We start from the raw sequence: 16,419 nt of genomic DNA, 5'->3' as shown, positions 1-16,419 counted from the left end.
CAGAGCCTTCCTTGATCTCTTGCCCAGAACTCCATTCTTCCTGTTAATTCTACGGTGACTTTGTAAAGTGGGAAATAGTGCGAAGGTAGAGTAGGGGTCTGGGCTGTGAGGCAATCGTCTTAACCATCGTCACCCCCTGAAATGATCTGTAGAGCACGACATTTTTGGTGTCACCGATCTGTGTTTCTGTGGCTATGCATGTGTTATCATCTTAGCCTTCAATGGCTTAATATAGAGGAAAGCAAATGTATTTTCAAGGTTTAAAGTTACAAGTTATTTTCTTTTTTTTTTTTTTTCCGGCATGAATCCAAACAATTTGGTTAGGGAATATTTCTTAAACAATATGATCTAATATCCAGTGAACAGTAATTGATCTTCACGAAAACCAAGCTAATGGAAAGAAACAATAGGTTCCTTTGCCTGATGAGGTATGATGGCTTAACCTGGATTCTTGTTATTCTGACCTACTTCTGCACATCTTCAGCAGGTTATAGCACTGTTAAGAAGTCAGAGAAATTGTGCAGTTGGAGTTTGCACTCAGTTGCTGACTTTTTAGGCAGGAGACTTTGGCCCTTTAAAGAGGATTCTGAGACAAACAGAATGTTTTGATTGATTTATTCAGGGAACTGTGATGCTCTATGCTAAGCATGCAAGGGACCAGACTCATAAGAAATCATATAGAACAAATAGATTTCTATGGGGTTTCCCAGGTTAGTCTGGTGGTAAAGAATCTACCTGTAATGTAGGAGGCAGAAGAGACGCATGTTTGATCCCTGGGTTGGGAAGATTCCCCCTAGAGGAGGAAATGGCAACCCACTCTAGTATTCTTGCTTGGAGAATCCCATGGAGAGAGAAGCCTGGTGGGCTACAGTCCACGGAGTCATAAAGAGTCTGACACAACTGAAGCAACTTAGCACACACATACTGTGTCAATGGATTTTTCTGTCTTTGGACTGGTAATTGAATCACCAGGTTTGTTCATTTTTGTAACATTTCAAGTATCCATTGGAAAATAAAATCTTGTAAATTGAATTACCAAGATCATAGAATGACTATAATTTGAGGTGTGCATAGGCAGGTACACAGTTAAGAGGGCTGTAAAATAGAGTGCTTATCTCTTGGGCTTGGGTGTGAGAATTTTGAGGTAATGGTGTAAAGTAAGGTCATTTCATAAAACGCAGTTAGAGTAATTTTGATGTTTTTGGTAAAGCAGAAACTAGATAAGATCTACAGATTTGCTTTGGTTTTAAAGATGTTCTTTTCTGTTGTTGTCAAAAACAGACCTTGAATGATGAAAGCAAAGAGCTGACCCCATTGCTCTCAACTGTGAGCAAAGGAAGACGTAACCTAAATGTGGCACAATTGCTCTTGTTAAGGGGAAAAAAGGAATGGGTATCTAGAGTGAGGTTGATCGCTAGAAAAGATTAGCTGCAGTTCTGTGAGTCAGATGACACTTTTTTTTTTTGGTCTAGTATTATCCAGAATTATATAAGGGACATATGTCTATTGTCGGAATAAAAGGTTTTAAGAAATTCTCTTGATCATAGTCTAACCTGTTAGTAAGATAAGATGGATTCTTTTTCTTGCTGATATTAAATGACTTAACCCACACTGAGAAACTTAAGAGAAGGATTTTGGTTAGACATATCTGATCTCAAGGTCCTAGAAAATCTCTTAAGAACTTTATTTTGAAAAAACGTAGTTAATTCTAGAATCTTCAGTTCAGTTCAGTTCAGTTACTCAGTCGTGTCCGACTCTTTGCGACCCCATGAATCGCAGCACACCAGGCCTCCCTGTCCATCACCAACTCCTGGGGTTCACTCAAACTCATGTCCATCGAGTTGGTGATGCCTTCCAGCCATCTCATCCTCTGTCGTCCCCTTCTCCTCCTGACCCCAATCCCTCCCAGCATCAGGGTCTTTTCGAATGAGTCAACTCTTCGCATGAGGTGGCCAAAGTAATTTCAGCTTTAGCATCAGTCCTTCCAAAGAACACCCAGGACTGATCTCCTTTAGAATGGACTGGTTGGATCTCCTTGCAGTCCAAGGGAACTCTCAAGAGTCTTCTCCAACACCACAGTTCAAAAGCATCAATTCTTCGGCGCTCAGCCTTCTTCACAGTCCAACTCTCACATCCATACATGACCACAGGAAGAACCATAGCCTTGACTAGACAAACCTTTGTTGGCAAAGTAATGTCTCTGCTTTTGAATATGCTATCTAGGTTGGTCATAACTTTCCTTCCAAGGAGTAAGCGTCTTTTAATATCATGGCTGCAATCACCATCTGCCGTGATTTTGGAGCCGAAAAAAATAAAGTCTGACACTGTTTTCACTGAGGGGGCTTATCCCAACTGAGAATAATTAGCTGAATGGCCAGTTACCCTTGTCTTCATCGTTGATTTCACATAACCCCACGAATCCTCAAAAACAAGTATATTCCCATTGTTCACAAAAGTGATGGAGGTTAGATTAGGAAAGACCCCAAAAAAGAGAAAAGTATTTGTGTTGCTGATTTTAACAGCATCATCTTTTGTTGGGTGAGAATTTATTCAGCATTTGACCTCCTGGATAAGTAAAATTAGGAAGCAATTTCTCTTACTGTTCAATTATTTTGTCCTAAGTTTTAGCTGGTCACCAATAATTACCAAAAAAAAATAAAGAGTATGCTGCCTTAAATTGAGGTCTTCTGTGCATGGCTGTGTAGTAGGAAAATTCAAGAAAGAGAACTTGATCTAAAAATCAAAACCATCCACTGATCTTCTGTATGAAAAATCTGTTTCTTCTCCAATTTGACATAATTTCCCTGTCTAGGGATAAAAGTACCCTTTTGGATTTGGCTTTTAGCAAAGACACATGTGCATCAGGGAATGCGAGTCAGTTTCTCTGGAAAGCTTAATCCAGCAGAGATAGAAACATATCACAAAGGATTAATACTCAGTTCCCGTTGTCAGAACTACCTGCATATTCACAGAAAGCCACATGACAGCATGTGCCTATCTTCTTCATTCTTCAGAGATTTCCTGCATACACGGCTCAGCTTTCTCTGAATTCATATGGGGCCTTCTGGCCCAGAGTTTTAACTCTTAAGTGCCTAAGTTTTACTTGCTAAAGACTGAAGGAAAGAGTTACTGTCTCAAAACTCTGATTTTGTCGTATTTTAGATTTCCTTTGCAAATGCTTGATCTGTTGGAGAGTTTGAAGTATGTTTATGTGTAAGTATTTGGCAAGTATATGTAACAGTTTTATTTTTAAAAATGATTTTTAAAAAGCTGTTACATTTTCAGCAGAAACCACAATCAAGTTAAAGCTTTTAAGAGGTGGCTTTCAATAGTACAAAAGGCATAGACCTTCGGTGGGGTGGGGGAAGGCGAAGTAAGGTACAGGACTTTTTTTTTTTTTGCGTGGCTGTAATTTAACAGGGTCCTTTGAGTCAGACTTCCCTAGTGGCTTAGATGGTAAAGAATCTGCGTGCAATGAAGGACACCTGGGTGCAATCCCTGGGTTAGGAAGATCCCTTGGAGAAGGGAATGGCTACCCACTCCAGTATTCTTGCCTGGAGAATTCCATAGACAGAGGAGCCTGGCAGGCTACAGTCCATGGGGTTGCAAAGAGCTGGACAGGACTGAGCGACTAACACTTGAGTCAGACATAAACTTAATACCGAGGATTCGAATGCCAGAGGGTAACGTGTTTATTGTGTATAAAATATAGAAATCATGCCATTTCCATGATCCCTCTGCAAGACAGCCCAAGTCCTGGTGAAAGGCTTAGTTCAGTGACTTTGCTTGTGACACTGTTAGAAGTGACTTCTCCATCTATGTGTCTGTCAAGCTGAGACAAAGATAATGACATTTGAATTCATTAGTCACCTCGGGGCTTCCCAGGTGGCGCTAGTGGTAAAGAACCTGCCTGCCAATGCAGAAGACTTAAGGGGATGTGGGTTCAATCCCTGGGTCCAGAAGATTCTGGAGGAGGGCATGGCAGCCCACTCCAGTATTCTTGCCTGGAGAATCCCCATGGACAGAGGAGCCTGGTGGACTACAGTCCATAGGGTCACAAAGAATCTGACACAACTGAAGCAACTTACATGCACACACACAGTCCCTCAGGAAGGCATTTTGGAAACTAACAAAGAAAAACTTTGAGTCTAGTTAGCAGATGAAAATTACAGTTCTTTGGGTTTTTCTTTACTCTCTTTGTGGCAGAGCCTGTTGTGGGTAGTGAGGGAACCGCGTCCTGGTCCTTGCCAAGGATGATATGCCAAGCTTCCTAAAGCTTCCCATTTATATAGGTCTTTTCATCTTCAAAGAGTTTTGTGAGCATTCATTTACCACCACCTGCCTGGGAGGTAGGAGTTATTCCCATTTTATAGATGGAGGAAGTAGAGATGTAAGCGACTTGCTTGAGGCCACCCAGGGAGTTGAGGGTCACAGGGAAATGCAGGAGGATTGCCAATTCCATTTCTGAGCTGGGTCAGCCTCCACCTCTTACTTTTTCATGGCATTTCCCCTTGAGAGCCCCAGATTGACGATGACATAAACCTAAAGGCATCAGATAATTCTGAGGAAGAAAGAGACACCAAGCTTTATTGTTTTTTTTTTTCCCCTCTTTGGTGGCTGCCTCTACAATTAAACCCTGAGAATCTAGACATAGAGAAGAAGCCATTTAACCCTCCTGAGGTTCATTTTCCACATGTGCAGAATGGGGCTTAATAAGACCCATCTGCCTACTTCAGAGTTGTTGTGAACACCAAAACCAAAAGAAGCCAATGAGGACAAAAACTTTAAAAACTGTTACAGAACTCTGCAAATATCAAGCATTACCGTTGCTGCCAGAAATGACCACAAGACAGCTCGACCAAAGGGGTAGGACTTTTCTATTAGGGGAGTCATTGCTTTGGTCATGTTCAACTAGGATCAAGTACTATAATGAAGAAAATCCAAAAGTCAGTGGAAGAAAAGACTATACCAGGAACACATACCAGTATTATATTTAGTATATATTTAGTAGACAAAATGGCAGAACAAGTTGATTATTAGTTTGCAGGGTATGTAATTGGAACTTGGTCCTCCTCACCCAGGAGGACTATTGACCATGCCTGGCCTGGGAAACAAATGCATGCTATACTCCAAGCCTTAGGCCCAGGGTGACAGAATATGCCAGACTGTTCGAAGCCCACAGTCTGTTCTCTCCCACCATGAAGCTGCATTGTGAGCTCTCTGCAAACCCTGATGGTGGCCTGGGGCCCTGGGCAACAACAGTCAGAGCGTGGAGAGAGAAAAAGGCTCCCTTCCTCCAGGCTACCCCAGCCACTCTGCAGCAGGGCTCACAAGCAGGTGAATTTCAGCCCCAACTTCTGCCCCCTCAGCAGGGCACCATCAGAGTCCTTGGAGACCCTGAAACTAGTGATGCCAGACCAGAGGGGCTACAAAACTGTGGAAGTCAGGAGTCACCAAAGTCCCTCCAGGGAACCAGGTGAAGACTCCCTGTTCCCCCCACAGCTGGCCTTGACACGCAAGCCAGACCGCCATCCAGGCAGCTGCTGAAGCCTTTAATACCCCAGCAGTTTTAAACAGGGGATAAAATAAAGTGACTAATCCATAAAGGACTCAAGCCATTTTTGCTGAAAATAAAATCAAATGCCTTAGGGTTTTTCTTTTTAATCTTTATTGGTTTTTCTGCTTACAAAAGTAATGCATGTTGGTAGTAAAAAAAATTCAAACTTTAGAGGAATATGTAACATAGCAGGTGAAAAGTCCTCCATATTCTCAGCCTTCCAGGAAAAATGCTGCCAACAGATCGGTGTAAAACTACTTTTTTTTTAAGCAGCAGTTCTTGACAGTTTTTGCAAAACACACACAATTGCTTGGCATTCATACATGTGACATACTGTCATGGATGTACCCAGGGCTTGCCCATTTCCTAGCAAGTCTAGCAGTAATCCCACCCTGTTCAGCCCAATTCAAGAAAGTATATGGTTATGCAAGTGAGCTAGAGTGAAAGATATTATTGGGATAAGCTTAGGTCTGTATTAGTTTATTTTTTATATGAGCCATTAAAATCTTTAATTTTTTTTTTTTTTTGCTATTATTAGCAATGAATGCCTTATGACACATCCCACATTGATTGTAACATGTGCTGTGCTGTACCAAACAGTTAAGTGCCAACGTTGTAAAGGATTGCTGTGGTAGCTGGTATGAACTGCCTGTCATATTATTTGGAGGATAAGCTGCTTTTCTCTATTCTCACTTTGGAAAGAGCTTAAAGTCCGCAGAAAAGAATTTCATTTCGCTATAAGGCAGGATTTCTTATCAACAATAACAATAATAATAACTGTGTTTTGAGTGCCAACTCTTTCTAAGAATTGTGTGGTGTGCATATATATAGAATACATATATAAAATGGCCGTATGTGCTATGTCATTTAGACATTATATCATTGACTCTTCAAATAGGAAACTGAGACTGAGAGGTAGGTGAAGTAACTTTCCTGGTCTTAAGAAGTGTTCAGCATTGGTACTGGTCACCCTAAGGTCCCCAAACTTGGTATTTTATAAAATTGAGAAGAATGGTCTCAGAAGGTTGATGATTATTTCCAGTTATAAACTAGAAAGACATCTTGACATCAGTTCTCAGTAGTATTAAGTTTAACTCGATTACCTATGGGATGTCTTTTGATCCTCGGTTAATGATTTCTTACCGGGAGCAGTTTGTCCTGATGTTTGAAGGTATTGGAGACATTCAACTTGACTGTGCAGTATGAGGAAGAGGCAGGACCAAAGGGGTGCAAGACTTTGAGCTAGAGAAAAAGACAAAATGTGTCCACCTTCCAGCCTTACCTTTTCCTAGCTCTCTGACACTGGGCAACTTATCTAGCCTCTCTGAGCTTCAGTTTTGTCATCTAAAAAAATACAGATGATGATCACAATGATACCACCTACATTGTAGGGTTGTTAGAACAGCAGATTAGATAACGCCTGACATGTTATAAGCCTGAATATTTGAGATATTATTGATTACTATCTGGACTTCCCTGGTGGCTCAGATGGTAAAGCGTCTGCCTACAATGCGGGAGACTGGGGTTCAATCCCTGGGTCAGGAAGATCCCCTGAAGAAGGAAATGGCAACCCACTCCAGTATTCTTGCCTGGAAAATCCTGTGGATGGAAGAGCCTGGTAGGCTACAGTCCATGGTGTTGGCAAAGAGTCAGACACGACTGAGCAACTTTCTTTTTCTTTCTTTTGATTACTATCTATCCATTTAGATTATTGTTGAGAGATCGCTCTTCACCCACAGATTAAAGTGATGGATACAACTCTTGTGCAATTACATTTGTAAAAATTTTTTGTATTTTTTAATTCTTGGGAAGAATGGGCATTTTTCTCTGGACCAAGATAACACCAGAAATAAGTCTGAGAAACAAGTCAGGGGTTGAGAACACCAACGTCTTGTTATCTTCTATAATGAAAAGTAGAAAGCAAACTTCTTTCAGAGGTGCAGTGCTAAATGACAGCCCAGCCTAAGGACCACTTGGCTAATTAGCACACCTGCATTCCAGAATTTCCTGACGCCCCATTGCCACTTGTTGTTAGCTCCTTGAAAACTGCAGAAATTTGCCTGTGCAGGTGTGGAGAGCTGCTTGAATTATTTAGGGTGCATGAAAGAGCAAATTATTTAGGCAATAGAGCTGAAAATGTGGGCAAATTAGAATTTTTCATAGCAAGATTGTTCATTGTTAAGCCAATTCATGATTATATGTGTGCGTCTTGCTTCAGCTATTCCGCGCTACACAATAAACTCTCTTTGCTGCAATGAATATGGATGTGGACTAATTTAATCAATATACTTGTGACAGTAGTGGTGTCTGACAGATTTCATCCTTTGAAATACTGGCTGAGTTAATATCTGCAGTATATATATGGGCCAAGACTCATAATTTTTGTTACAAGAAGATTATTTTGAAAAGACACAACACTGCCTGTTAGAAAATGGAAAAGCCTGAGGGATGGAAAGCGAAGGGCAGGGAGATTTTTGTCCTGTTCCCTCTTATTGGTCTGAAAACGCCAATTTGTGGAGCTGAACTGCTTTCCTTTTGAAAAATTTGTGAGGCATTGACTATTTTTTTTCCCTCTTTGATATGTCTGAATTCTGTACCTTGACTGAAAAAGATAGAAGGAGGTGGTTTTTTGTGCATTGTTGGATTGAATGGAAGATTGAGTAAGTGCCCTGCTCTGATCTGCAAATGTTTGCTTTCTGGAAAGATCAACACATGTGATCAGATCACTTTCAGAGAATTTGCTTTTGGGGGCAAGTGGATTTTAGTCATTTCCTAAAGAGCGCTTGTGTTTGAAATTGTCTTCTGAGCTAAGAGAGCCACCCAAAGAGGTAGGCTAGAAGAATAGTTTAACCCGATGAATTAAAATATCAGAACCTGGCTTTGGCGAACCCTCCCATCACCTCACCACGAGATTCGTAGGGAAGCTTGTTCTAACCTGGAATCTTTGGCCAACACTGCCCACTGGAGCCAGGCACAAACACAGCACAGGGACCAAAGGTCTAGGCAGTTCGCCCCTCGCTGGACAGTGCAGGCTAGTCTACAGTGAGTCCATTCATAGGAAGCATCTGGCTTCCATAAAGACTTGTAAAATATGTCTCAGCTAGAGTGCCCTCCAGAGCTACAGCAAGACTGAAGATTCAGCAGGAGTTTGGGAGCCTGACGTAAGCCAATGGTCCTTTGTGGTAGTAACACCAAACCCTGGATTTATACCACAGTGACTTTCCCACCCTGACTCCCAACCTCTTCCCAGCCTGGTTGAGAGCCATCCCAAGGGTAGAAGTTCTGGGTTGGGGTGTCAATCCCAGGGGCACCCCCATCATGAGTAAACCCTTCCTTACCAGGCTTCCAGACCACTTTCAAGATTCCAGGAGCCATTAGTAGGCAGTTTGGTCACTGCCTTAAACATCATCATGGCACTTCTCTTGGATCATCCACTAGCAATCCAGGCAGTGAACAACTGTACACCATTTTCCATTTGATCCAGATACATATAGTTCTACTCAGTGCTCCCTATCTGGCCTGCCTCGTGCTTTTCCTATCTTATAGAGGACTAAATAGGTATGCTTGACCTCCCCATTGCTAAGATGAAATGAAAATAACCTTTAGGCTTCCTTGGTGGTCAGTGGTTAAGAATTCCCTTGCCAATGCAGGGGATATGGGTTCAATCCCTGGCCCGGGAAGATCCCACATGACTCCAGGCAGCTAAGCCCATGCACTACAACTACTGAGCCCATGTGCTGCAACTACTGAAGCCCATGCTCCGCAACAAAAGAAGCCATCACAATGGAAAGCCACACACCAAAATGGAAAACAGCCCCTATCACCACAATGCAGCTCACAGCAATGGAGACCCATTGCTAGAGAAAGCCAGCACAAAGCCATGAAGACCCAGTGCCGTCAAAGATAGATAAATAAACATTTTTTTAAAGAAAATAACTCTTGAAAGGCCCAAGTTTAGTGCTAATATTGCTTTTCACTTTGATGCTGACTTAAACTATAAAGCCTAACAAGATTTGTCTAATTTTTCTTAATACAGTTTGAGGTGAGGTATAAGCAGAAGCAGCTCTGTCTTCCTTATTTCTTATATCAGTTGAATTTAATAGATGGGGCTTCCATGGTGGCTCAGATGGTAAACAATTTGCCTGCAATGCAGGAGACCCAGGTTTGATCGCATCCCCTGGAGGGGGAAATAGCAACCCACTCCAATATTCTTGCCTGGAGAATGCCATTGTGAGAGGAGCCTGGTGGGCTACAGTCCATGGGGTCGCAAAAAGTCAGACATGACTGAATGATGAACACTTTCAAGTACTTTGTGTTGTCTATTTATTCTCTTCCTGAAGGTTTGGGATGGGGGAGGCTGGTTCTCATTACAGACTAGTTCATCCACATAGGAGAATCCAGGCAGTAACTTTCAGTTGATACCACCTTTCAGGCTTTTTCTATTACCACTTGGCTTTTGTCTCTAAAAAAACACTGGGCAAAATCTTCTCTCTCTAGAGCTGCAAACAATGTATGGCATAAAACTGTGCCTCTACCATATATCAAAAATATTGGAGGAGCCAAAAGTGTGTAACATTACTAGAGTTTAGATTTAACAATGAATTCTCCTTGAAGAAATCAAGCTAGTCTCTAAGATGAGGAGACCAACTCGAAGATCTTTTTGTTGAGTGTGATCTTATAACATATTAAGCTGCATAATTCCAAATAGACATTCATGTACAAAGACACCATTATTGGGGTATTAGAAGGCTTTGGGTTTATGGCACGTTTATTGGATGTGAGATTTTGAACAGTGTCTAGCTCTGGACCATGAAACTAAGTAAGTCAACACTAAAAGTGATTGATAGGAAAAGGACTCACTAAAAGACCCTGCAGTACTTGTAGTCCCCTTGGAAGGAAGTTAACGGGAACACATCATGTGTAATGAGGTTAAGTCCAGTAATGCGTGCTCTTTCAAAGTATCGAATATGACATTACATCAGATCTAGAGTAAGTGGTTGTGGAAATTACCCCTGGATATGATGTGATATGACATTGGAAGAAATTGGGCTCAATATGACATTGGACTCTGTGTACGTGTGTTAGTTACATCATGCAATATCGATACATTCCTTAGACCAGTCATTGCTTTGTGTGAGGCATAGCACTAGGTAGGGTCTTTATGAAAATGAAGTATACTTGGGCACTTGCAATTTGTGTTTATGTGTGTGACTTAGTAGATAATCTAACATATCCAGTAGTGAAAACCATGGAAATAAATTTAGTGTAATGGCGTGTTTCAGGTAAACTGGTGAATGTTACCATCCTGTATATTTAGCCTAGTGTCGATTCTTTATTTCACACATAAATTATATTTAAGAGGTGGTCCAAGTACTTTGTTTTGCCTAATTATTCTATTCCTTAAGTTATTTTTTGATCCTTAATTATGCTCTTTCCAACTCTGCTCAAGATAAAGTATGTTTGCTTAGAAATGTGCTTTATCATATTTGGGAACTTTGGTGTAATATATATTAATTATTTGGTTATTCCTCCAGTATGAGACATCTTTAAGTAATCAGTTAGATAGAAATACATGCATGCTATACCAGAAAATCAATTTTCAGCATAAATAACTCAGAAGCTACATATTCTATTTGTCCAGATTCATCACTGTTAAATTCTGATAGGATATTAACGTTATGGTTGAAAGGTTTTGATCATACACAAATGGACTAATTTTTAACACATGGCAAGTCCATTAATTAAAAAAAGATGAGTAAGGAATTCTTACCAACATATGTAACTTATTAATATCTTGAATTGAATCGTTTTCCTAAGTAGTCTTAACTTTTTGGAGTCTATTTTTCTTCACCTGCCAAGCTACAATGCTCTAGCCAACACAGATTTATGACCTTTTAAAAATAATGATGGAAAATGAGATCGGAGGAAACATTTTAGTATCTGCTTTGCTCTGAGGCCTAAACTGCGAACTCTCCAGTTCTTGAAGGCTTTGAAATGCTGATTCCAGTCTTCTTGTGGGTTCTTAAACACCTTCTCAAATGACCCATTTTAATAACCTGAAAGCTATTATATAACGAGCAGCCATAATTTAGTCCAGGGCTCTAGGGGGACCCTCACAGTTCAGCAATGAATAGTTAATGCAGTATAATGTTTAGCAGGTTATTAGTTTTCACGATACAAATGCTGATCAGGGAACGCTTTTATAAGGTGTTTAAAAGAAAATGTAATTAACTGGTTGCGTGCTTCTGTTGCAGCTCAAATTGAAATTATTCCATGCAAGATCTGTGGAGACAAATCATCAGGAATCCATTATGGTGTCATTACATGTGAAGGCTGCAAGGTAAGCCTTTTCAATTGTTGTTGTTGTTTCTATTAATGTTCAGGGTGGGGGTATCTTTGTGACTTTTATTTTTTACTTCTACGATGCCTAAAAATTCAACCCCTTGGCATTTTGAGTGACGAGAAACAACAGGACGAAATAAGCATTGGGTGTTCATTACAGTGAAGGAAGTTTTATATATAGATATATGTGTGTATACACACAGGCACACACACATATAAAACACCTCCCATCAAAATAATGGGAGGCTGGAGAGAAGCGTTTGAGTGTGGCTCATTTGTCACTTCCAATCCCAGCATTGGTATCTCTCTGGTTATCTTCTTTCAAAAAAGAGATGACTCTAGACTTCCGTAATGTCCCTGTTATAAGCTTTATAAGAAGGTGTTTCCGATAAGTTTAATGGGAATGCGATTGAAAATCTTATTGTTGGCACACAGATGTTGATACATCTGGTCAAACTGTGGCAAGGTTTTTGGGAAGAACTGAGTTCTGGTCCCAGGGCCGCCACTTGTTCTATTGTTTTAGGCACGTCTGCCTCTTTTAGTGACTCTGTTTCTTCATCCATAAAGTGACATCCTTCCTGTCTTTTAGAACTGTTCCAAGAATAGAAGTAAAAACTATACTTAGTCCTTATAAGCTGAAAAGTGCTATTTAAATCTAATAGTCTTCTTGCTGTTGTTACTATTTTAATCATTACTGATGCTGATCACAGGGCAACATGGACAGCACACGCATAATGTGGGAATGGAAAATAGAGACGTTTCTCCTAATCATTCAAGACCCCTGCACCTAGATTGCCTCTGTTATTCAAATTTCAATTTATTAAGATTTAAATCCTCCTGCTTATCTTGGAAGGGCCTTGAGACAGCTTGCTTACAGGATAAAACAGTGCAAGATAAACAGGAGAGAAGCTATTTAGACACGCAGGAGGCCTCTGAGACAGTTGCTTGCTACTGAACCAGGCCTGGATTAGCCCGAAAGCATTTGGATGCTGAAGGAAAAAAATAAAATCCACATATTTGGTTAGCTTTCCTTTAGTGAAATCAGAAAATACAATGTCATAAAATGCAAAACCACCTTCACACACAAGTAACTACTGAAGAGACTTAAGAGAAATTTCCCTCATAGCATCCTTATGTCTTGTTTTACTGTTAATCATTCATCGTAACATTTACCACTTTGTAAGTGTACAAATGCTTCATATCGATCTCATCTTGGGGAAGCTTGAGATTTCCGCACACCAACTACATACTTTTTTTTTTTTTTAATTCACTCATCTTTAGAAATAGAGAACTTTCTACTCAAAGGAAACTGAATTATTCATCTCTCTGGTAACCCTCAAGACCTCAAGCTTCTGTATTAGCAAGGAAAATAAATTATTTCCTCAATTTGCCCTCCCTCCAAATTAGTTACTAAATTAAAATTAAAACAAATGAAATCAGCTGCCTGGCCTATGTTACCCCAAGCTGTAAGGAAGAGAGGGATCTATGACAGCTGTCATTTCATTGATTTTTGAGGTTAATTTGGCTGATGTGACTGGACAGTTGTCACACATCATCCTCACTCACTCTGTGTTTGCACCTTCTTGTCCCTTGTAGGGGATGGCATAGCCTCTTTTTTTCTCTTTTTTTTTCCTGTTTTTAATTGGAGGATAATTGCCAGCAGTGCTCCTCTACCAGGAGTTCCAAGCAGACTTGACTTTTGTGCATTGCCTGTCACCTAGGTGTTTTCTGAAGTGGACAGGTCCCAAGCAGACAAAGCTGCTCACTCCGTCTGTGTCTCTCAGTAATGCCGCACATAGTTTAATGTGGCAAATTGAATTGAATACAGAACCTGGCAGGGCCAGGGAGAGGGCACAGGCTACTTCATAGGAAACACCCCAGCAGTTCTGAAGATTAACAACATGCTATTCAGAAAGATTTGAATTGATTCCCTGAGTACCACTGTTTACAGAGGCAGGAACGATGTGTGTTTTCTTTGTTTATTTATGACAAAAATGAAAGTGATAAGAAAGCAAAGGGCAGCTATTATTTCCCTGTTGTCATTTTCCTAGATTCCCTTCCAGGTCTTGTGCAGCCTCAGTGCCAACGTGGTTTTGGTTGTCTGCAGTTCTGTTTTTCATCACTATTGACTTTATACAATGGAAATATCAAAAACAATTAAAACTTAATTTCATTAACAGATTGGGCCTATGCCCAGTCTAGGATCTATACAGTGGTATGTGTTTATATTTGATGAATGTAGTATTTGTTCTGTACCATAGTTTCTGCCTCAATTAACTTTTTTTTTAATTGACGTATAGTTGATTTACAATGTCATGGTAGTTTCAGGTGTACAGCACAGTTATTCAGAATCTTGTCCAGATTATTTTCCCTTATGTGTGTGTTAGTTGCTCAGTCATGTCCAACTCTTTGCAGCCCTATGGACTGTAGCCCACCAAGCTCCTTTGTCCATGGGATGTGCATAATACTGTCCATAATACTGGAGTTGGTTGCCATTTCCTTATCCAGGGGATCTGCCCAACCCAGGGATTGACCTGGGTCCCCCACATTGCAGGCAGATTCTTTAATATCCGAGTATAATCCCCTAGTCTATACAGTAGGTCTTTGTTGGTTATCTGTTTTATATATGGTGGTATGTACATGACAACTAACATTTTTATCTCTAGTAGGAGTGAAGTCAAGAGATTTCTACTTTTGCCAGTGGTGTTAATGATTTATCATATTCTAACCAGATGGAGATGGTTGTATGATGACAGATTGTCGATAATTTATCTCTGTGATAGAATCATCAGATTTAAGGAAAATTTCTGATTAGACTTCCCTGGTGGCTCAGATGGTAAAGCGTCTGCCTACAATGTAGGAGACTTGGGTTCGATCTGAGTCGGGAAAATCCTCTGGAGAAGGAAATGGCAACCCACTCCAATACTCTTGCCTGGAAAATCCCATAGACAGAAGAGTGTGGTAGGCTACATTCCATGGGGTCACAAAGAATCGGACACGACTGAACAACTTCACTTTCACTTTTCTGATTAGATATATAAATAGATATCTAATAAGAGAAAAAAAAGTGACTCAGTCTTTGTCTGAAAAAAATCACTTTGTGAATGTATTTTGAATTGCATTTTAAAAACAACCTGAAGCCACAAGAAATCATAGGACCTATATATAGTCACTGAAATGATTCTGTCTTCACCACATACTTGCTCAGGTAAGCATTACACATGAACAGCACAAGTGGGTGTTTTGGTAGCTCTTTTTCTGGTTCCTGAGTATTCCCAGCTCACTCTCTCTATATCCCTTTGGCTGTGTGCAGAGAGACAGCACAGTGTCAGACTTATGTTCTGGTTCTTGAGCCAGACTGCCTGGGTTCAAGTCAGAGTTCTGCTGTTTACCAGTTTGAGCAGCCACCCAACCTCTCTGTGCCTCTGTTGTTGCACACGTTTAGGTGAAGCACTCACAAGAGTGCTAGTGTAAGAAGCACTCACTGAGTACTGGTTCTGGTCGTTATTCTTGGGCAAGCCTGAGCAATGTGCTCTGTATAGTCAGACACTATTTCCAGGACATCTGTGGGTCCAGTCTTGATTTTGTGACCATTCATAATTTGATATGTAGCTCTGCCAATATAAACAACGAAAATACGAGCACCCCCTTGGGTGCTTTATAAATGCTATAAGGAATCTAAAGACACAGAAGACGAGATTGGGTGCATTCAGGGTGGTGTGGCTATAGACATGGCAGTTCAGTGATTAAGATTCCGCTCTTCCATTGCAGAGGACTCGGGTTCGATCCCTGGTTGGGGAACTAAGGTCCCACATGCCGCATGGCAAACAAGCCCAACTGCTGAGGCTCTGCACTCAAGAGGCCATGCTCTGCAACTGGGAAAGCCCCTGAGTGGCAAAACTATAGAAATCCCACCTGCCACAGCAAAGATGCAGCACAGCCAAAAACAAACCAAAAAAAAGATGACCGAATCCTTCCTTCATGCAGCTCACAGTCTACTTGTGGAGATGAGACATTTGTAGCATATGAAGAATGCAATACTAGGGTGAGGCCACAGTCTGAGATGTGACCCACGAAGCACACATCCACTAGGCATCCAGAGCCTAAAAATGGGCAAGTCTTAGTTGTATTCTAGGGACAAGATGTAGTAGCCTGGTTTAACAAGAGCAGCGGGTTACTTCAGAGAAGGCAATGGCAGCCCACTCCAGTACTCTTGCCTGGCAAATCCCATAGACAGAAGAGGCTGGTAGGCTGCAGTCCATGGGATCCCTAGGAGTTGGACACAACTGAGCGACTTCACTTTCACTTTTCCCTTTCATGCATTGGAGGAGGAAATGGCAACCCACTCCAGTGTTCTTGCCTGGAGAATCCCAGGGACGGGGGAGCCTGGTGGGCTGCCGTCTCTGGGGTCTCACAGAGTCAGACACAACTGAAGCGACTTAGCAGCAGCAGCAGCGGGTTACTCTCTCTACAGTGGAAGATAAGGTTAGACAGTATGCCATCCCAAATTTTTAAGAGCT

At 41.0% G+C, this 16,419-nt stretch overlaps 1 protein-coding gene across 5 annotated transcripts in view; it reads left to right on the top strand.

Annotated features, from left to right (window-relative positions):
• The window catches only part of RORA (RAR related orphan receptor A), an 812,472-nt gene that overhangs the window by 748,600 nt on the left and 47,453 nt on the right, over nucleotides 1-16,419 (top strand). For all 5 annotated transcript variants that reach the window (XM_070378001.1, XM_070378002.1, XM_070378003.1 and 2 more), the window contains one exon: nucleotides 11,812-11,897. In XM_070378001.1, the coding sequence (XP_070234102.1) occupies nucleotides 11,812-11,897 (86 nt within the window). The remainder of the gene's footprint in view (nucleotides 1-11,811; nucleotides 11,898-16,419) is intronic.

Source organism: Bos mutus, chromosome 10 (assembly GCF_027580195.1).
Source record: "Bos mutus isolate GX-2022 chromosome 10, NWIPB_WYAK_1.1, whole genome shotgun sequence".
Classification (NCBI taxonomy): Eukaryota; Metazoa; Chordata; class Mammalia; order Artiodactyla; family Bovidae; genus Bos; species Bos mutus.
This window is presented reverse-complemented; position numbering and strand designations above follow the sequence as displayed.